The sequence below is a fragment of the Elephas maximus genome, chromosome X (genome assembly GCF_024166365.1).
Source record: "Elephas maximus indicus isolate mEleMax1 chromosome X, mEleMax1 primary haplotype, whole genome shotgun sequence".
In the NCBI taxonomy this organism is placed as follows: Eukaryota; Metazoa; Chordata; class Mammalia; order Proboscidea; family Elephantidae; genus Elephas; species Elephas maximus.
In genome coordinates this window covers 176,922,527-176,945,706 of record NC_064846.1, presented here as the reverse complement: position 1 = coordinate 176,945,706, position 23,180 = coordinate 176,922,527, and the positions used below count along the sequence as shown (strand labels likewise).

The 23,180-nt window shown below is 42.0% G+C and overlaps 1 protein-coding gene across 10 annotated transcripts in view; it reads right to left on the bottom strand.

The window, feature by feature from the left end:
• LOC126069370 (zinc finger protein 208-like) overlaps positions 1–23,180 on the bottom strand; it is a 464,532-nt gene that overhangs the window by 40,089 nt on the left and 401,263 nt on the right. Inside the window, exon 9 of one of the 10 annotated variants that reach the window (XM_049872689.1) lies at positions 2,314–2,427. The exons of the other annotated variants lie outside the window; for them this stretch is intronic. Within the exon in view, the coding sequence (XP_049728646.1) occupies positions 2,412–2,427 (16 nt within the window). The 3' untranslated portion in view covers positions 2,314–2,411. Of the gene's footprint in view, positions 1–2,313; positions 2,428–23,180 lie in introns of those variants that run through there. 10 annotated transcript variants of the gene reach the window in all.

The following is a 23,180-nucleotide window of genomic DNA, read 5'->3' as shown; positions in this document are numbered from 1 at the left end:
TTTCAAGATCCTGAATTACAACGTTGTCAATGACACCATAATATCCATATGCCTACAAGGAAGAAAAGTTAATACCAACATTATTCAAATTTATGCATCAACGACTAATGCCACAGAGGAAGAAATTGAATATTTATTCAACCACAAAGAGAAATGAAGTTCTGGTACATGCAAGTTGATGGATGAACCTTGAACACATATTATGACGAGTGAAATAAGCCAGACACTAAAGGACGAATTTCATACAATTCTGTTTATGTGAAATGCCCAGAACTGGCAAAGGCAGAGAGAACAGTTTATTATTAGTTACCGGGGGCTGGAGGGAGTGGAAATGGGGACTTATTGCTTGTTGGGTAGAGAGTTTCTGTTTGGGGTGATGAAAAAAAAACTTTTCTTATTCTTTAGGTGAAACATTACACCTCAAGTAAGTTTCGTATTAAGAAATTTATATACATATTGTTTTGTGGCATTAGTTGGAATCCCCTGGGTTCGCTGTGTCCATTTGACCAATTTCCCTGTCCTTTCCTGCCTTCTTATCCTGCTTTTGGGCAGGAGCTACCTATTTGGTCTTATAAATCTAATTGAACTAAGAAGCACATTCCTCATGCTTATTACTTTTGGTTTTACACTCCTGTCTAATCTTTGTCTGATGAGTGGGCTTGGAGAATGGTTTCAGTTAGCGGTTCACAGTGTGTCCGGGGGCCATAGTTTTGGGGGGTCCTCCAGTCTCTGTAAGACCATGAAATCTGCTCAAACATGAATATGAGCTCTGTTCTACATTTTTATCTTGTTTTGTCAGAGACTGTGTTGTGTTCCCTGGTAGGACAGTCATTGCTGGCAGCCAGGCACCATCTAGTTGTTCTGGTCTCAGGCTGGTGCAGTCTCTGGTTCATGTACCCCTTTAGTACTTTGGGCTAATATTTTCTGTGTGTGTTTGGTTTTCTGCATTCTCCTTTGTTCCAAATGGGATGGGATGAAGAAGTTTTGAATTAGGGTTGATGGTTGCACAACATTGTGAATGTAACTAATGAATTTGTACACTTCAGATGGTTAAAATGGCAAAATTTATTTTTTACATGCATTTTACAATAGTTTTTAAATTCAGTTATAAGAAACAAAAACAAATGATGTCTACTTAGTTCATACGAAAAAGATATAAGAAACTTCAATAGATTCTGCACCCTCTGTTATAAAAACAAAACAAAAATGGGATTCCATATTTTTCATAGTTTTGAAATTCACTTTGTTTTCAGAGACATGAGTATTTACTGAAAAATTGTGCATCAAGTACAGACTCCCCATGCATCCCACCTACAACCAGTGTTTCTCCTATTGTTAGTATGTTGCATTCCTGTGGTGTGGGATACGTTTCTAACAACGGGCACATCAATAGTGAGATGTGGTTTTCAACTAAAATACATAGACTTCATCAGAGTTCACTCTTTGTGTTTATACTCCTATAGGTTTTGACAAATGCATACTGTCATCAGTCCATCATTACATATCTTACAGAATAGTTACACAGTTGTAAAAATTTCCTGGGCTCCACCTATTCGTTCCTCCTCCCTCTCCCCAAACCCCTGGCAATCAATGATCTTTGTACTGCCTCTACACTTCATACTTTTCCAGAATGTCATAGGCTTGGGATCACACAGGATGTAGCTTTTCTAGACCGGCTTCTTTCACTTAGTGTGGATTTGAGATTCTTCCATAACTTTTCCTACCTTGATAGCTTAATTATTTTCATCACTGAATAATAAACCATTGTATGGATGTCTCACCATTTGTTTTCAGATTTACCTATTCAATGACATTTTGGGTGCTTTCAATTATTGTAATTATGAAGAAAGCTGCTATAAACATTTGTGAGCAGGTTTTTATATGGATATATGTTTTTAACTCATGTGGGTAAATACCTAGGAGTATTACTGCTAGATCAGAATGGGAGGCCTGTGTTTAGATTTCGAAGGAACTGTCAGCTTATATTCCAAAGTGGAATTTCCATGGAATACCATTTTTTTCAAAAAACACTCTTAAACCAAATACAAGAAGAGTGTATTTCATTGTATACAAAATAACATCTATAAAAATATTAACAAATATAAAACCACATTTGCTCCTGGGTATTCCCTACAGGCTTATTTGTTATAGTCAAAGACTTTCCGAAAGGTAAATTTTAGCTTGGACTGAGAAAGTAACAAACACTGGTGAGGACGACCCCATAGTGAAAATGAAACTTTCATAGGCACAAAGGATTTCTAATGACTCCTTCTTAGAGGTAGTACTGCTTTGTTACACACTGAGAAACTTTGTTCTTTTATCACTGACTTTCAGAAATTTGCTGTTTGAAATTATAGAATTAAGGATGAAACGCCCCCGTTTTGACAGAGTAGTCTCTCCACAGTGAGATCTTATATGTGATGTGAGGTGTGATGAACAAGGATAGGCTTTCTCACGCTCCTTACATTCGTAAGTCCTCCACTATGAGTTTTTATATGTCTTCTGAGGGAAGAGCAATCACAAAAGGCCTTCCCACATTCTTTACATTGATATGGCCTCTCTCCAGTATGAATTCTTCTATGTGTCATGAGGCCTGAGGACTGCCTAAAGGCTTTCCCACATTGCTTACATTCATAAGGCTTCTCTCCACTGTGAGTTCTTATATGTGAAGTCAAGTTAGAAGAATACCTAAATGTTTTCCCACATTCCTTACATTCATAAGGCCTGACACCAGTATGAGTTCTCATATGTGAAGCAATTACTGAAGAGTAATTAAAGGCTTTCCCACATTTCTGACATTCATAAGGTCTCTGTCCATTGTGAGTTCGGATATGTGTAGTAAGGGATGAAGCCTGACTAAAGGCTTTCCCACATTCTGTACATTTATATGGCTTGTCTCCACTGTGAGTTCTTCTATGATTAGTGAGATGTGAGGAACACTTAAAGGCTTTTCCACATTCCTTACATTCATAAGGCCTTTCTGCACTGTGAATCCTTCTATGTACAATGAGGTTTGAGGATTGCCTAAAGACTTTCCCACATTCCTTACATTCATAAGGGCTCTCTCCACTGTGAGTTCTTATATGTGAAGTGAAGTTAGAAGAATATCTAAACGTTTTCCCACATTCCTTACATTCATAAGGCCTGACACCATTATGAGCTCTCCTATGTGAAGCCATCGCTGAAGAATAACTAAAGGCTTTCCCACATTCCTTGCATTGGTATGGCCTCTCGCCAGTATGAATTCTTCTATGTGTCATGAGGCCTGAGGACTGCCTAAAGACTTTCCCACACTGCTTACATTCATAAGGCTTCTCTCCACTGTGAATTTTTATATGTGTAGTGAGGGTTGAGAGCTGACGAAAGGCTTTCCCACATTCCTTACATTCATAAGGCCTCTGCCCATTGTGAGTTCTTATATGGTTAGTGAGGTTTCCTGAGTGACGAAAGGCTTTCCCACATTCCTCACATTCATAAGGCCTCTCTCCACTGTGAGTTCGCATATGCGAGGTGAGGTGTGAGGGCTCTCTAAAGGCTTTCCCACATTCCTTACATTCATATGGCCTCTCTCCAGTATGAATTCTTCTATGTGTCATGAGGACTGAGGACTTCCTAAAGGCTTTCCCACATTGCTTACATTCATAAGGCTTCTCTCCACTGTGAGTTCTTACATGTGAAGTGAAGTTAGAAGAATACTTAAATGTTTTCCTACATTCCTTACATTCATAAGGTCTGACACCAGTATGAGTTCTCATATGTGAAGCAATTCCTGAAGAATAACTAAAGGCTTTCCCACATTTCTTACATTCATAAGGCCTCTGTCCGTTGTGAGTTCTTATATGTGTAATAAGGGATGAAGCCTGACTAAAGGCTTTCCCACATTCTGTACATTTATATGGCTTGTCTCCACGGTGAGTTCTTCTATGATTAGTGAGATGTGAGGAACACTTAAAGTCTTTTCCATATTCCTTACATTCATAAGGTCTTTCTCCACTGTGAATCCTTCTATGTACAGTGATTTTTGAGGATTGTCTAACGTCTTTCCCACAATCATTACATTCATAAGGCCTCTCTCCAGTGTGAGTTCCTAAATGTGCAGTGAGGGCTGAGGAAAAATTAAAGGCTTTCCTAAATTCCCTACATTCATAAGGCTTATCTCTGTTATACAAAGGGAGGGATAAAGGGTCACTAGAAGAACTTTCTTTACATTCACCCTTATGACCTCTCACATGTGTCCAAAAGGACGAGAAACTACAGAAATCTTTCCCATACTCATTACATTTATACTGATTGTCACTAATGAGTGTTGTCACAGGACTCTTAAGAGTTGAGATACAAATGAAATCCTTCCCACATACCTCACACTTATGGGGTTTCTTCCCACTAAGAGATCTCATAGGAGTGGTACCACCACAGGCTTCTCTAAATGCCATAAACTGACAAGTATGGTGGTTATGTGATGAGGGATCCATAATGGCTTTTTCACAGTCAGAGCATTCAAAAGGATTTACTTCTGGAGGATTTCTTTTCTGCATGGTAAGATTTGGAATCCAGCTGAAGGTTTTCCCACACGGATTGTCTTCCTTACTTTCACGGAGGTTTTCCACTGTATGAATTCTGTTAAAAACAGGCAACATGTTGTTGGAAATCAATTATTTCCACTTCAACATTACCTAACAAAGCGAACATGCAGTTTATTGCTTGACTTCTCTCCTGTTTCATAGTTCAAATCATCTAGCAGAAATAATACAATAATTGTCACTGTTTTTCTAAAATATGAGGCTTTCTGATCATTGTGTTTAAGTGAAATATGTTTCAAATACTCAATGTGTGACACACATTTATGAAAAGATTGTGAAAATTCTCTGAACAAGTAAGTTTTCAGCAAAGTTTATACATACACAATATACGTACATATATATATATATTTATATATGTATAAGCACATATCAGGGCTTCAAACTGGTTTGTATTGCTTCAACAATTGCCAAAGTAAATAACGGCAGTGTTCGCGTTGGGTACCGGTTGCCCATCGGATTTCAACCTGTGTTGGGAACAAACCACAGAGCCCTGAACAAAGATGGCAGCCAATCTCACAGCTTTCAATGTGCATTGCTCCCCACAGTACTGTCGATAATCCGATCTGCATGAATTCGAAAAAGTTTCAGGAACCTGCTGCAGAACACTCAACAACAGGACTATGACGAGCAACACACATTCAAAGCAGTGCAGTGGGACACCATCTTTGTGCAGGGCACTGCCAAGTGTTCTCTGCTCACGTCAAAATCCAACAGGCAACAAGTTTGGTGGCTATGCATCCTTCTTTATGTTTGCAATTACTGAACTGTTCTGAAACAGTTGGAAGCCTTGGTATAGACACATCAGCATATGAATGTGTATTTTAATGTCATCACAACTTAGTATTTTCTCCAGAAGCACCGTTTTCCCTTCTTTCAATGAAACTCACCTCAAACGTCTCTCTTGGTTTTTATGATCATCTTTATTACTGTGTGATTCAGAGATTTCTCCTAACATGGAGGACCAGGTGTTATTTTTTATGTATCCCACCATTATATCTTTGCAGGGTAACTTTTCTCCATCCTTAAGGTTTCCAAAGTCTGACCCAATAATTCAAGTTGAGGTTCACAATATGAAACAAATGGAAAGAAATTATTCGGGGAAAAAAGACGACTCTTAATAAAGACGTAGCCACATTTCACTGTTTCAGCACTTTAGCAATGGTTTAGAAGCAGTTTACTAGGACATACTTCTATGAACTTTTACAGTGACGGAGGCATGAACAAATTTAATTAGAGCTAAGTAGAAATACACTGGACACGATATACATGTAACATTAAAAGAGGAAAAGGATCCGCATAACTGCAGCTGTGAAAGGATTGCTAAAGTGAGAAAAGGAAGCTCAGGTTTCTGTGAAGTTGTGTCTCTGGGAAAACAAATGTGTAGAGCTGACATGGTGCTCATGAAGAAACGCTTATCATGAGGGAAGACAGTGAAGAGTAATGAGGAGTTCCTTGACATTGAGGCAATTCTTTGCTCTTCAGGGTCTCTGAAGATAGACAGGTGTGGGTTGATTTGCAGCAAAATAATCATGTGAAACTTGTAATGAACACACTAATACTCTACGCGGTCCCCAAATACAATACTCTCAGTGCCCCAAAGTGACCCCTAAAGCCAGTGCTTACATTTACAACACTTAAAGAGCCTCAAGGCTTTTAATCACAAGAGAAATGAAAGCTAAGTATAATACATACTGCTTTGTGTTCACGGAAAGCCAAGATACATGAGCTCTATGGGCCAAAGGACCATGCCTCCTTTATTTAATGATTTATTCTCATTCCTCAGCCCAAATTCTGCAGTAAACTTAATGAGTAAAATAGTTTTGTTCACTAAAGGAATAATAGAAAACAGAAAAAAAAAAAAAGGAATCTGGTCCTACCTACTGAGGCCAGGTTTCTGAAGGTTTCGATCATCACATCTCTGTAGAGTTTCCTCTGAGTAAGATCCAGCAAAGCCCACTCTTCCGAGGTAAAGACCACAGCCACATCCTCAACAACCACTGAGTCCTAAAACATTGACACATTCAGCATCAGCAAGGTACCATGGACTTCAGTGTGTACAAGAATGAAGGGTGAGGCTGACAGTCCTGGGGAACAGAGGATTCTTAGGGATTTGACACAAGGTTCTGTGTACTATCAAGGTGTATTCTAGGGTATGGCCATCAGCCTCGTCCCTTCACTAACTACATTCACTTCCTCACTGATTGCTTTCTGTCTCACAGACTTCCAGCACTGAAATTATCTCTCTACATCTTGACTGTGACCAATTGCAGTCATATTCTCCTCTCTCTTTACTGTATGGAATGGTTAGAAAACATAGCAGACATTAGAGAAATGCTCTCATTCAGATCTTCACTTCCTTGTGAACAAACAATTACCACTCCTTCTGTAAGCCCTACCAGAACACACTCAAGAAAACATAAAGCACAGGGTGAAGACAGGATGATGTAGAGTAACTGGTAAACACTGCAGAATGGCCGTTTTGCTTTTGTTTCTCACAACCATGGGAGGACCAGGGGCCAATTATCAACACACTAGCAACCCAAACACTGAGCTGGTCACATTTTCTTCAACTCTTAGAGATAAGTATGTGGCTCATTCAGGTCAGGAAACTCTCATTCAACAGAGAGCACCAAGGCCCAAGGTGGGAATGTAATAGGTCCACAAACACAGTCTAATGTTAGAGGATGACAAGGAGCAAAACCTCTGCAGAAACAACAACAGCACAGCCTTGTGTTTGCTCAGTGAGAAAAGGATACCATTTCCATGTGGAAACCCTGGTGGCTTAGTGGTTAAGTGCCACGGCTGCTAACCAAAGTCTCGGCAGTTCAAATCCGCCAGGCGCTCTTCGGAAAGTCTATGGGGCAGTGGTACTCTGTCCTATACGATCGCTAGGAGTTGGAATCAACTTGATGGCATTTGGTTTGGTTTTTGGTTGGGATGACTGTAAAACATGATGAACGTAATCAGTGTCACCAAACTATACCTGTAAACACTGTTGAATGGACAAACATTTTGTTAGGTATAACTTCTACCACAAAAAAATTAATTTTATAAGTAAGCTGAAATGCAGATGGTTTACCAGTTAAATTGCCCATGGAGCCTAGGAAATGACTTACACACCAGCCTCTAGGGGCTGTGCTTCAGAATTCTCTCACATTCGCAGCCCCTGGAAGGCACCTAACCATGACTACCTGAACCCTGACTACTGGAATCCCCTGGTCTGTAAGAGTGACCTTTTTGAAACAGCAGCAATCCGTTGGGTTCCTCGTGTCAAGAGGAGAGAAAAGGCTGCTAAAAGACACCCTGAGTGCTAAAACAGAGTAATTTTAGAGAAAGAAGACTCCTCTTGTCAGGGAAATGGTGACGTGAGCAGCCTATGACATCTCTAATCCGTCCTGGTATGATGGGGTCACAACAACTTTGAACCAGAGCCCAAATCCAAAGGTCTCCTCCACTGCAGTGGGCGAGCTTACATATTTTAAACTCATCAAAAACCCTGATATTTATTATAGAATAATGATGAAATGTCCCATGTACTGAGCAACTGTGATTTTTCTTTCTTGACTCTTCTAAGCAGATATTATGTCAGACAGGCCATAGCTGAGTAAAGTTAGAGATGATCATTTAATCACATCCTCAGTGTTTCCCACATGGAACTCTGCTGAGCCAGGATCACAATGCAGGTCAATTTCTCTTTGAAGTCTAAATTGCTGACAACTCCATTTCTGTCCATATGCATACACTTTTGTTGTTATTTTTGCTCTTACCGTCCAATAACACCATAAAAAAAAAAGCCCAAACCCAGTCGATAAACTAAAGTACTGGAGGACACTAGGAAGAGGAGAAAAAGGTAAACCTTCTATTCAATTCATACAACCAGGACATACTTCTCCTGGCAAAGCCCTGTGTCTCAGAAAAGACTTCTTCCCTCCAGACCCTTAACTGTGGCCACATTCATTCATTAAAATTGATTCAGGTCCTACTGACACAGAGACTACTGCACATTGGCAAAGCAGATACAGCAGTGAACAAAACGAACACCCAGATGAACATGGATAGTAAATTCTTTGAGTGGGGACAGTAAATTTAAATACATAAACATGTATATATAACTATCATGTGGCAATGTGTTCTATAAAAGAATTCAGGTCTTTGAGAAGAAACCATTCTAGAAGGAGGAAACAGCCAGAGCACAGGTCAGAAGGTGTGAAGGTGTCTTGGATGTCTTAGGAAGAGCCAAAGGCCCACGTGGCTGGAGCAGAATGCAATGCAGAGGAAAAACCAGATTAGGAATCTGGAGGGGTGATTGGGGTCAGTGGGCTTATCATGTTCGGGGGAACTCGTTGGCAATTGAAAAGAATCTGGCTTTTAATCTTAGTGAAATGCTGAGTAATTTTACACTTTTGAGCAGTGGAGGAAACTGGTATGATACCTCTCAATCCTTTTAAGACTCAAAGTGCTCCAGTGCCTAGGGGGGACTCAAGAACACTGTTCAGAGACATGGGACAAGGATGGCTCTAGAGGGTCGGGGCTCAGCCTCCACAGCCAGAGCTGCTCCGTCTTCAGATTCAGGACAGAAGACTCTGTCATTCAACACAGAACACCAAGACCGGGACGGGAGAAGGGGGGATATTAACACCGTGTGATGCTACCTCTGAGAGTCACATAAGGAAGGTGACACCAGGTATTCAAATCTTCAAATGCCATGTATGTGGGGATGAAGGGCCCAGAGACAGTGGAGCAAGGTATTAGGGTGCCTCCTAGGGCTCAGTTCCTCAGCCTCCTCTGTCACTGTCTTCTTCACTGAAACCACAGTCCCGCAGCACACGGCTGCTTCCCAACAATTCAGATCCAGCCTCACCCACATAATGCTAAGGATAACCCAGTTCTGCGTGGAACTCACCATTTTCTTCTCCAGCTTCTGGGCGTCTATGGAATGACGTCTCTGACCCCAAGAAGCCACTTCCAGGAAGAGGGACAGGACTGGAAGCAGAGGCCTGGGCAGTCTGGAGGCAGATGAATAATGTTTGGTCCACACGCCAGTGACAGCAATTGAAATCCTTCCCTGTGATTGATGGATGTGCCAGATGGTCGCCTGAGGTCCCCAGCTGCCTGGACTGGACTAGTTCTCCCTGCACCACACCTGAGGTCTGAAATAGAAGAAGGATGTAGAGGAAACAGTGTGGAGGAAGCAGGGAGTGACAGGTCTTTGGCCTCCTCCCAGGCTCAGGGCAATGCTCCACCCTGAGGGCCTTTACACTAAAGGCAGAACAGGCTCCAGCCCCCACAGCACACACCTGCATTCTTCAGGAAGCTCCACAGACCTCTCCTTTCTGCAACAAGATCACAGATGAAGGAATTTACCTCTCCCACAGCATGAGGAGCAAGCAGGCCTGGCCAGCCTGCAAAGCTTGAACCTGATTTCCTCCAGGGACTTAGGGATTCAATGTTCAAGTTGTGGGCTTACCTATGTACCTTTGTTCCTGGTGTCAGATGTCACTGTTATCTGACATTGACATGGGTGAAATTTTAAAAACATACTTTTCATATATTGACAATGAACTCATCCTGGTTCATTTATTTTTAAGTTATGTGCTGTAAAAAACCTTCCACTGTGCTTTTGTAAAACTTTTTCATCTCTTTTATGACACTGTAATATCTGATCAGTATTTTTTCTGTTCCTTTGGAAGTAACTAACATTTCTTTCTGCCCGTTGACTTTTATGGTATTTTTCCCCCTTCATTTTCAAACCATGAGAACACCACTCACTAAGATTTTGAGAAATCTGGGGGGATTCCTGAACACTTTCTCTTTCTGATATTAACCAGATCAACAAATAAATCAGAAAACTTTTATGTTTTCACGAAGGACCCATCTCCTACCTCACTTCCTATTTCTTTTCACCCTGCTCCCTCTCCAGCTTGAGTCCTATTTCATTTCTTGCTCTCACTGTCATTGAATTCTCTGTTGCAAGATCTTTACACCAGTGTCTCCCCTCTACACGTTTTCCTTCTTTTTTATTTTCTGTAATACAGCTCCCTAATTTTAATTCCCATCATTATTTCTCGACTAGTATTTCCAGCATAAACCACGAGCTTGTTCAGTATGTGGAAAACTCAAGTCCCATCCCAGAATTTCTCAATCGAAATTTGCATTTCAACCAGATCCGCGGGTTATGCACATTGACATTCAACCGTGAGAAGCATTCAGTGATGTACAGGAATGAGCAGTCTATGAAGGGATGCCCTTTCATCCATCCACACCTCTATTAAATTACTGGCTATCCTCCTGATTCACAATCAATCTCCGCGTCTAGGCCTCCTCACAATGTTCCCTAACTTGTTCATAACAAGCTCCTGCCTGACATCGTTCAATCATCGTTGTCACTTCCAAATTCTATCTGTGGCATAGGAAATGCTCAGTGCCCATCAGTGGCTGTCCATGGGCCTTCCAAAAGCCCAGAGTATTCAGCACAGTTCTAAACGATCTGTTCTAACCCAGCTCACACAAACCTCACCACTCACTTGTTGTTTTCTCTGCTTTAATCATCTCTGACTTCCATCAATGAATGGATAATACTGGGTTCTCTGCTGTCTCAGGGATATACACATTTATTTTTCCCAACTGAAATACTCTTTCCACCCCCACCCATACAAAATGGTATCAGCTCTACACAACACTGTATGTAGCTAAAAAAAAAAACCCAGTTTTCTGAATCTTCACTGAAATAATTTCCCTTTTCAAGCAGTTGCACCTCACTCTCGGCTTAGGTCTTTTTAATACAGATATCACATATCCTTAGTTTTTCATTCTTTCTTTAAAACTGTCTCCCAAGCTAGATGATAAAGCTATGGGCAGACACTCTGTATTTTGTCTTCTTGTTCCTTCTGGCCTTTGACACTGATCATTGAGGACACACACAGATTATTACCTGTTATATATAGTCTTCAGCAGCACTATCCAAGAGTACTTTATGTGAAGATAGACATGTTCTGTTTCTGTACACTCCAATATGGTAGCCACTAGCCCTATGTGCCTCTTCACCACAGAACATATGACTAGTGCAATGAAGGAACTCTACTTTTAGTTTTAATTACTTTTAATTGAAATAGCAATACCTGGCTAATGGGCATCACAGCTCAAGTGAACTCACCAGACCCTTAAGCAACCAACAGGGCAGAGAGGGCATGAAAGCTGCCATCAGCACAATGCAGAGCTTCACAGTTTTGGGCTTGCTAAAAGTCTGTCACATAGGGAAATGGAACATTGCACTCAGTTTGGTTTTACTTGCATCATGAAGGTTAATGTCAACCTCAATTGGATTTACCCCCTTCTGAAAACCTCAATGACATTTAAACATAGAAATGAGTGGGAATAACTGAGGGGACAGGAGGGGCACTTTCTGCAGAGGTGACATTTGAAGTGAGACAAGAATTATAGGAATTATTGAGTTCCTAGTGTTTAAAAGTTTTCCTCTAATCAGCAGAAATACTTGGTGTGAAGGCCGAAAGGCAGGGAAAATGTTGACATGTCTGAAAAGGTTTTTTCTAAAAAGATGTCAAGAGCCTATGAAATATGAGGGTGTTCTAAATTTAAGTCAGATGTGGAGGGTCTTGTCAGAGAGGGTAAAATATGTGGATTTTTTCTGGATGTGATTGAGAGTTGGCTTGGTTTACATTGTTGATATCTGCCTCTTGCTGCTGGGTGGAGACTGTAACTTCCTCTGAAAAGAGAAATAGGAGAAGAAAGTTCAGAGCTGCCTTCCTAAGGGAGCTCCCCTCTCACGGTAGCTTGGACTGTTTCCCTGAATGCAGTGAATGAATGAAGGCTGGTGCAGCTTACCGGCTGGGAAAGCCAGGTGAGAAGTAGATTTGTTCAGGTGAGACTTTAAAAGCTCTGTCTTGGACACGTTAGGTTTCAGAGCGTTACAGTCCTTAGTGTTCCAGGTGGGCTATGGGAAGGACTTGGTGTCTGAACCCATTGGTACCCAAGAGCCTGAATCTCATCCTGTGGGGCGTCTTCTGCTGGCCACGAACAATCACACTGTGTCCTCTGAAACAGGCTGCATTCCCACTTCTGAAGCTGCAAGCTAAAGGAGAGGAAGAGCAGAGTGTTGGCACGGATGAGGCCTTTAGCAAATAATTAATGGTTCCTGGCACAGATTCTAACGTCTGACAGCAGACATTTGGTTACTGTACTAAGGGACTGGATGAGCTCGATGCAGACCAGGGGCTGGTAATTACAGTCAACTTCTGGATGAAAAGCTTCTTTTTTTCTGCTTGACTTTCAAGGCTCTGTGAAGACTTCTCCTGAGTGAAGACATCCCTTATTTTAACTGAACCACTGCTTACACTTGTAGACGTTACAGTGAATTCTTTAGATCTTTGTAAACACCCAGGCGTATTTGGAGGAAGCATGTGAAACTGCCTTTGTGGTAACTCAGAAAAAGGCCAACATGGAATTTCATGTGGTTTAACCTGTTTCGTTGAATAAGAAATTAAATGACTACCGTGTGTGCATGTGAGAGAGAGAGAGAAAAGAAACTAATAAAATGAAGAAAGCTTTCCTCGCTGGAAAAGAAAAAAAAAAAAAGCTGATATTGTCATGGTATCTGAGGAGCATTTCTTAGATTCTCACCGAGGAAAACTCAGTAGTTTTGAATGAAGGCTTGAATTTGACATGAAGTAACATGACAACGGTCATGTCTCCAAACGAAAGTCCAATCCAGAATGGGACTACTCCTAGAAAATCTATCTCTAGAGAAGGAAAATAGAAGGCACCACATTATTCAACACCATGTTGAGATTAAAAGTGCTGTTTAATAATTGGCTTTACTGTACGCAGTTTTAAAGTTTTTGACTCATACACTATTTTTACAATTTAAAAAAAGAAGCACGTTTCTTTTCTCCACACACTAGCTTTCAACAATGGATTCTGAGCTACAATAGCAAAAATCTCAAGGAATAAAAGACAAAACAGATCAATTAAGACTCTCAACAAAGGGAAGAGACTATCTACAGAATGGGAGAAAGTACACTGAAATCTGTGAGAGCTGGAATTTGACAGGATTGCCTTCTTTTTCTGGGTCTTGCAATTTTTCCGCCTTTTACACAGCGCAGCCTTGCCACTTTTTGGTCACTTCTTTAATGGAAAATATTTGAGTTTTCCTACTCTGACAGGTTTCCACCTTAGAGGTTCCAGCTTTCACAGGTTTCACTGCATTTGGGAATCATACATGCCATAAGGGTTTAGTATCCAGGACAGAGAAAGACCTCCTAAGTGTCAGCAACAATTGTAAAATTGGGCAAAAAACTGAAGGAGACATTTCACCAAAGATGATAAGCAAATGGTCAATAAACACATGAAAAGATGATGAATGCCCTTGTCATTAGGGAAATGCAAACCCAAACCACAAGACACACCACCTCATCCCTAGGAGGATGGCTACTATCAGAAACAACAAGAGTTGGGGAGAATATGAAGAAATTGCCGGTGGGTTGTAAAATGGTTCAGCCTCTGTGGAAAAGTGTGCCTGTTGTTCAAAATGTTAAACATACAAATAGCCTATGACCCGGAAATTTCCACTTATAGGAGTGCAGATGGTGCAAATGGTTAAGTACCCGCTTGCTAACCAAAAGACTGACGGTACGAATAACAACAAAAAGAGCAGATGTTGAGGCTGCTGATGAACAACCATATACCTCATGGGACGTGGTTCCTTGCTTTGGAGGTTGAGGTTACGCTTTCATGGGACATCGCAGTTAACTGGCCTAATAACGTGTTGAGTGATTTAACCTCCTAGTTCACTGTGTGGTGCCTGGGGTCTTACAAGCTGCCATCCAAGGCACAAAAGTTGGTCTGTATTCACCTGGAACAACCGAGGAAAAAGTTGAGTCAGGAAAGGGAGGAGGATAAGGAATGTGTGGTAACTGCCTCCATGAACAGCTGCCTCATTGGCCATGAGAGTAGAAGAACAGGAGAGTGCCTGGCTGCCATTACGGAATATCTTCATTGAAACTTCTATAGCAGAATCCTGATCTAAAGAGGGAAAATGCACAACAGAATTTCAAATTCTTATGGACTCCAGGCCTCCTGGAGCCATGAAGGTTGGATGAACCCCTGAAGCTATTGCCCTGCGATCATCTTTAAACCTTAAACCAAAAATATCCATTAGAGTCTTCTTAAAATCGAACAATAGTTTAGCTTAACTAGTAAACAATGAGCCTTGAGCATTCTGCTCTTTAGAAAACTGTCTATCAGGGATCAAACTGACAACAGCAACTCGAAAGAGCTGACAGGAACCCTAGGGAGCACTGAGTTTATGTTAAGGGGAGAACAACTCAGAAAAATTCAGTGAGAATAGTTGTGTGACTGGACGAAAGTAATCAATGTCAGTAAACAGTACCTGTAGAAAATGTTGAATTAGTGTATGTTTTGCTGTGTATATTCTCCACAACAAAATTATAAAATTATATAATTAAAGAAAAAAAAAGTTGGCACTTTACACCCACCCAAGCGCCTCTGTGGCAAAGACGCCATGATTTGCTTTCGTTAAAATTACAGGAAAAAAAACCCTACACTACATCTCTACTCTGTCACGTGGTCTCACCATGAGTCTAAAATTACCTCAATGATACCTAACAAGTAGATACACAAAAGGCTTGAAAGTAGGGATGCAAACAGCTATTTTTACACCAATTTTCAAACACCACTATTCAAAATAGCAAAAAAGTGTAAGAAAAACCAAATGTCCATCAACAGATGCATGGATTAAAAAAATAGAATTTTATTCGGCCATAAAAAGAGATTAAGTTCTCATAAATGTTACGCTATGGATGAACCTTGAAAACACTATGCTAAGTTAAACAAGTCAGACACAAAAGTATAAATCTTGTACAATCTCACTTAAGTATCTGTAATAGGCAAGTATATAGAGACCAAATCGTTACTAGGGGAAGATGGGAGAGAGGAGGGGAGTTAATGCTTAGGCGACACTGACTTTCTTCTAATGGTGATGGAAAATCTTAGAAATTGATAGAGGTGATAGTTGCACAACATGGTGAAAGCAATTCACGTTGAATTCTGCATGTAAAAATGGTTGAAAAAGGAAAAAGTCTTGTTATATATATATTACCACAAACACACACACACACACACACACTCAGAGAGATACCATGAAATGACACTATTAAAAAGAAAGAAAGAAATTTAGTTTCTTGGTTTGAATGTAAGTCAAAGACGGAGCCTTAGATACTGTGAGGATGTAGAGAGGAAAACTGGTATTTCTAAGATTTCACACCAACCTCAGGCTGTACTAACCTAAAGAAATAAAATCACATTTCAAGAACTGCAGTGTGTAAAGAATTGGGTTTTTAAGGTAATTAGATCTAGATCACCTTGTTAATATGTGAAAAAAAGACTCCTTCCATACTAATAAATGAATATATATGTACACACAAAACACGAACTATACTTAATAGCAACTTTAAAAAAGATTAAGCACTGGCACTCTCAATAATTTCTCCAACAGGACACTGAAATACAGACACTTGAAATTTGCTCCATAGGGTTTTCAGCGCTGTGACCTTTCAGGAGCAGATAGACAGGCCTGTCGTTCAAGGCACATCTGGGTGAGTTCAATCCACCAACCTTTCCGCTAATAATCTGAACCTTTTCAACTACCCAGGGCCGCCCTACTTAGACTCTTTCACTGTGTGAAATAATTATTATACAAGATAAGGGACCTTTTCAACACTGCAGTGTCGCTGACCCTCTAAGATCTGAAGTATATGGGTTAGTGGCGTTACACGGGCCTCCCACCTTCCCTTCATTCCTAATTTTCGCCGCTCTGACTCTAGGAATATGCAGGGTTTGTGCTCCAAGAAGCCGTCGACCTTTTAAGGACTGAGCTTCTTTGGTAGCAGAAACTGTGGTTCTGAAACAGGCTGTCAGCCATAGTGGAAACCCCAGGCAACACCCCTCCCCCCACCCCCTTTGTCTTGCTAACCACAAGCTTGTTTCGAGCAGGAAGTTCCAGCAGGTAGTGGCTGGGTCCATTGACTAGCCCTAGTTACACCCTGAAGCATGCACAGATTGAAATCACATCCTTCACCTGACCCTCTCCCCACCCCAAAATAGGCAGGGGAGGGCTAAAGGCAGGAGATTCCAGGTTCCCAACCCAACCCCTGAGGCCACCGGAAACAAAAAGTTCCCCGACTCCCCTAGTCAGCCAGCACGTGGCCATAAGGTCACTAGACCCCAGGTGCTCCTTGTATGTGCAGACAATAAACTTGCCACTTTCTGCTGCCCTTGCAATCAGTGTCCATCTTATTTCAATCGGCTAATAAGACAGGGCAAGAACCCGAGTGGTTAGGTTACAGTTCAATTCCCAGTACCCAATCTAGCACAGACTACACACCCAGGGTGTGTGATCTCTATAAATCGTTCGTCGCCTGCATTAAGACCGTTCAGCAACATCACATTTTATATCGGACCAACTACGACTGGCTGTATGGTTTCTCACACAATCGTGATGAAAATTTCTGCCTTAACGCCCAAGAAATTCCTCGAAAGGTGCCTGTATTAAATGTTTTCCTCCTGAAACTGGGATAAACATGCTCCTAAATGTGCGTACTATATCCAAGTCATGTTTGTTGAGTGTTCATCAGTCCTAAATACATATACCCATTAACGGAGGAGGCTATATTCCTCGCCACAATCTTCATTTCCCCAGGACCACTAATACTCAACAAAAGTCCTGCCTGATGAAGCACAGAAAAGAAAGAGGAGCCGTTTCAGGCACGGACACTGTGATCACTATGCCCCTTGAAGTAACAACAGATTTGCATTTGAGTTCAGACACTGCCACTGAGTAGATATTTGTCTACGGCAAGGTATTAAATTTCTCCGAGATTATTAGACTTCTGTAAAACGTTACAAATCCTCGCTCCCTGGCAGTGGTGTTTGGAGGCTCAGAAAAGGTCCCTTAGACGAAGTCCTCGACCCCGTGCCCAGCCCTCCAGAAACAGCTTAGTAAACGGTAAATACACGCAGGGGCCAGCAGTGACTGAGGGCTGAGGAGCAGCTCAAGGTAACCGCGCACCTGTGTCTCCACAACACGTGGGGACGCGCCATTCAGACGCCGGGAGCGACCCGAGCCCCCAGGAGGCCCGGGACCCTGCATGTCTCCGCGTTTCCTTAGCAGCACAGGTCTGGGCGGCTCCCACCATCTCACCTGTCCACGCACCGACACACACAGGGAGCGACCCCGGCGCTCGGGAGGCCCGGGACCCTCCATATCTCCCAGTTTCCTAAACGGCACAGGTCTGAGCGGCTCCCACCAACTCATCTGTCCACGCACCGACACATACAGGGAGCAACCAAGGTGCCCGGGAGACCCGGGACCATGCATATCTCCTCGCCCCTGAGCAGCACAAGTCTGAGCGGCTCCCACCACCTCACCTGTCCACGCACCGACACACACAGGGAGCGACCCCGGCGCCCGGGAGGCCCGGGACCCCACAAGTCTCCAAGCTCCCTGAGCAGCAGACGTCTGCGCGGCTCCCATGCCGCCCACCACCTCACCTGGCCACGCACCGACATACACCGGGAGTGACCCAGGCGCCCGGGAGACCTGGGACCCTGCTTGTTTCCCGGCTCCCTCAGCAGCACTGGGGTGCGCTGGTGCCCACCACCTCACCTGTCCACGCACCGACACACACAGGGAGCGACCCAGGTGCCCGGGAGACCCGGGACCATGCATGTCTCCCCGCCCCCTGAGCATCACAGGTCTGAGCGGCTCCCACCACCTCACCTGTCCACGCACCGACACACACAGGAAGCGACCCAGGTGCCCGGGAGGCCCGGGACCATGCATGTCTCCCCGCCCCCTGAGCAGCACAAGTCTGAGCGGCTCCCACCACCTCACCTGTCCACGCACCGACACACACAGGGAGCGACCCCGGCGCCCGGGAGGCCCGGGACCCCGCAAGTCTCCCAGCTCCCTCAGCAGCAGACGTCTGCGCGGCTCCCATGCCGCCCACCACCTCACCTGTCCACGCAGCGACACACAGGGAGTGACCCAGGCGCCCGGGAGACCCGGGACCCTGCTTGTTTCCCAGCTCCCTCAGCAGCACTGGGGTGCGCTGGTGCCCACCACCTCACCTGTCCACGCAGCGACACACACACGCCTCCAGGAAGCAGTTGCTGTCACACGCCGGAGGAGCCGGACGGACGCCGACCAAGGAGGCACACTTCCGCTTCCGGTGAGCAGGAGAAGCAGCACAAGTCCAATAGGAACACAGAAACTAGTGATTAATCTCATTCATTGGACATACGGGAAAACGTAAAACAAAATAACGAAAATATTCATGAATTTATCAAGCAAAGCAGGTAATATGGCCAGGTAGCATTCAAACCAAGAAAGCATTGAACATTGAATATTTGTAATTGATTTGTCTAATAGAGCACACACGAGTAGGAAAAAAATAAGCATACAAAATCACAGCTGATCTTAGGTACAATCAGGTAGGTTCCAACTCATAGTGACCATACGTAGAACAGAACCAAACACTGTCCGGTCCTGCACCATCTTCACAACCATTGCTATTCTTGATCCCATCATTGCAGCCACTGTGTCAATCCACCTCATTTAAGGTCTTCCTCTCTTTCGTCTACTTTAACAAGCATGGTGTCCTTCTCCAGGGACTTCTCCCTCCTGATAATGGCCAAAGTACGTCAGACGCATTCTCGCCATCCTCGCTTCTAAGTAGCATTCTGGTTGTACTTCTTCCAAGACAGATTCCTTCGTTTTTCTGGCAGTCCATACTATATTGAATATTCTTCACCAACACGGCAACTCAAAGGCATCAGTTCTTGAGTCTTCCTTATTCATTTCCAGCTTTTCTATGCATATGAGGTGACTGAAAATACTATTGGTTGGGTCAGGTGCACCTTATTTCTCAAAGTGATATTTCTGCTTTTAACAGTTTAAACTGGTCTTTTGCAATAGTTTTGCCCAATTCATCATTTGATTTCTTGACTGCTGCTTCCATGGGTAAAAGTTTCTGTAAAAAATAGCTCTAAGAAACTCAATAGGAGGACGTTCTTTAGTAGCAATTACAGAGGGGCAAATCAAAACCATAGACATACTATTTCACTTCCACTAGGATCGCCAAATTAAAAAAATCAAGAAAAATAATAAGTTAGGAGGTAGGGAAATTGGAAACACCTATTGCTAGTTGGAATGCAAAATGGTAAAGCCCTCCAGCAAAACTGTAGTTGTTCCTCAAAAACTAAAAATAGAACTCCCATGTGACCAAGCAACTCCACTCCTACTTACATAACCAAAAGACTTGCAAGCAAAGGCTCAGAGACTTGTACATCCATGTTCATTGCAGCACTGTTCACAATAGCCAAAAAGTAGAAACAACATAAATGCCCATCTACATTTGAACGGATAAACAAAATGTAGAAGAAATGAACTATCAGTACACATGCTACAATACGGATGGAGCTGGAAGACATTCTGCTGAGTGAAATAAGTCAATCGCAGAAGGACAAATACTGTACGACTTGACTGATGTAAAAATGCAAACCCAAATCCACCGCCATCCAGTCGATTCTGACTCATGGGCAATCCTATAGGACAGAATAGAACAGCCCTATAGGGCTCTAAAGCTGTAATATTTACGGAAGCAGACCGTTACATCTTTCTCCTGTGGAGTGACTGGTGAGTTCAAACCGCCAACCTTTCAATTAGCAGTCGAGTGCTTAACCACTCCGATACCAGGGCTCCGTAAAAAGACAAGAAAAGCAAATGTGTGGAGAAGAAATTTCATTAGTGGTTATTGAGGTGAGAGGGAAAGGAAAACGAAAATGAGATGGGGTTAAAGGTGATAGAAATACTACATTGATTAAGGGCAGTGTTGCATGGCCGATTATTCTAATAACTACCGATAAGTTGGAACCTGTAAAAAGTTGAATTAGCAAAATTTGTGTAATATATTCACAACACTAACAACAACAACAAAAGTTCTTTCTGAGGCTGCTTAAATCTCATGAGATTTGGAGGTTTATGACCATGGATTCATGAGACATCCCAGTTAATTGGCGTAATGACACGTTTGGTGCTTCTGTTCTACCTTCTAGTTTGTTGTGTAGTGCCAGGTGTCTTAAAAGCTTACAAGCTGCCATCCAAGATACACAGGTGGACTCTGTTCACCTGGAGCAACAGAAGACGGAGAGTCAAGATAGGAGGAAGATATGGAATACGTGGCTAATTGGCTCCATGAACAACTGCCTTCTTTGCCATGTGATCAGAAGAACTGGATTGTGCCTGGCTACAATTACTGAACGTTTTGATCAAAGATTTTATAAAAGAATCCTGATGAAAAGGGGGAAAATGTAGGACAGAATTTAAAAAACTCATGGACTCCAGACTTCCTGGAGCCATGAGCGTTGGATAAACCCCTGAAACTCTTCCCCTGGGATAGTCTTTAAACCTTAAACCCGTAAGAATTCCCTGAAGTCTTCTTAAAACCAAACGATGTTTAGCTTAACTACTGAAAAATGTCTGCATTGAACATTATAACCTTTTAAAAACTGTAAGGTATCAAATTGACAGCAACAACTCCAAAGATTGGACAGGAATCTCAGGAGTCAGTGAATTTATGTAAATAGGGGAAGAACAGCTTAGAAAAGGATGGTGAGATAGGTTGTACACCTTGAAGAATATCATCTGTCACTAAATTGTACATATGGAAACTGCTGAATTGGTGTATGGTTTGCTGCGTATATTCCCAACAAAAACAAAAACTTTAGAAAAAAAATTTTAGATTCAACAAAAGATATATAACAAAGATTGTTGAAAAGATTTATTGAATGTGTTATGAGTTACATGAAATGTGTTGTCAAATCAGAAGTGTCAAATTTTCTTTGGGTTAAAAATTTATGTGTCAGCGTGCCTGATACTAGACAACAAGCACATGATACTGTCATAATTTTATTTTTTAATTAGTCATTATTTCTTTTGAATCTAGCATCATCTGAGGCAATGTCTTTAATGGGGCATTCCCATCATTTACCTATGCAGTTTTTTTTAACTTACTGTTCAGATGTTTAGAGACTTAACCCAAAACACCAAAACCAAATCTGTTGCTGTCTAGTCAATTTTGAGTAGAACTAACCCATAGGGATTCCAAGGAGTTGCTGGTGGATTTGAATCACTAACCTTTGGTTTAGCAGCAGAGCTGATAACAACTGTGCCACCAGGGCTCCAAAAACTTGATGATCTTGTTATATTTGGGGTATCCTGTATTTTTACACAAATAACGAGGGCCTCCTGTTTTTCGTTGCCAACTGCACCTTCCCCCCAAAAGGCATTTTCATAAGTGCTGCTATACCAATTTTTTTCATGTTGCTGTAATAAAAACTAGCATACAGCGCTTAACAAAATACTTCATGGGAAAAGGCACGGCTGCAAAACAAAAATAGAAGGTACATATTGTTTGTGTAAAAATATGGTACCCTGACTATATAGTATTACATCTCAAGATTACTATGTGTTGTATCCAAAGTTCTTTGAAGATAAGGTTAGTTATTGTTTAGAAATTTTTTTCAATTTACTTCATTTGACTTTGCATTACTTTTGTAATTAGTTTCCATCAGATCTTCCACTTTTATGAATTATTATAAGTTAACCATGGCGTTTGAAAGTTTTGTCATTTGCATATAAGTTTTTATTTTGCTGCCTCACTGAAAATCCTTGATCAAAATAGTCCTACAAAAGATGGACTACATTGGACTTATGAAAAAAGGTGTGATATTTTGAAGATGGAATACACTAGGCTGAATGAAGATTTCCAGAACTCTCGTGTAGAAGTTGATGGGTATACAGACTGTTCCTGACCCAGGATTCTGTGGAACTGAAATTAACTACATAGGACTGAGTGGACTAAAAGATTACTATGATTACACTTCCTAGATCAGAGTCAAGCTTCACAACAAAAGAGGACAGAAGAACATCCTAAACTTACTAGTCTGTGAGGCCAGCTCACAAATCAAGCTTCTACCCTTAAACAACATAAGAGAAAACAAATAGGGATTCCAGTTTCTTAAAAGGTATACAGCATTTCTTTGGTAAGATCAAGTCAATTCCACAAAAACACAGGTTTTAGATAAAACTGATTAACTTGCCAGAGTCTCACATGGAGGTATATCAGACCCTCTGACAAAAGCTGATCACCAAAAAAGTGCCCCACAGAGGAAAATAGACAATGCAAATGGGAACTCATTTTCCCAAAGTGATCACTGAAATTCCGAAATTCTACTAAAATCAGCTTATAGCGTTTTGGAACATGAACCCCAAACCAGTGTCCCAGTAGAGGGAGCCCCAGGCTCACCTGTTGTCTTACTCATCTAGTGCTGTTATATCAGAAATTCCCCAAGTGGATGGCTTTAACAGCTCTTTTCACTTTCTTCTGAGTCCTCACCACAATTGTCTTTGATGTCCAGAATTCCACCAACACTCTCTTCAAGGCAATCTATGCTTCTACTCTTAGGCACTTTAAAACTCGTCCAGCCTCTATCCATTCCCAGTTG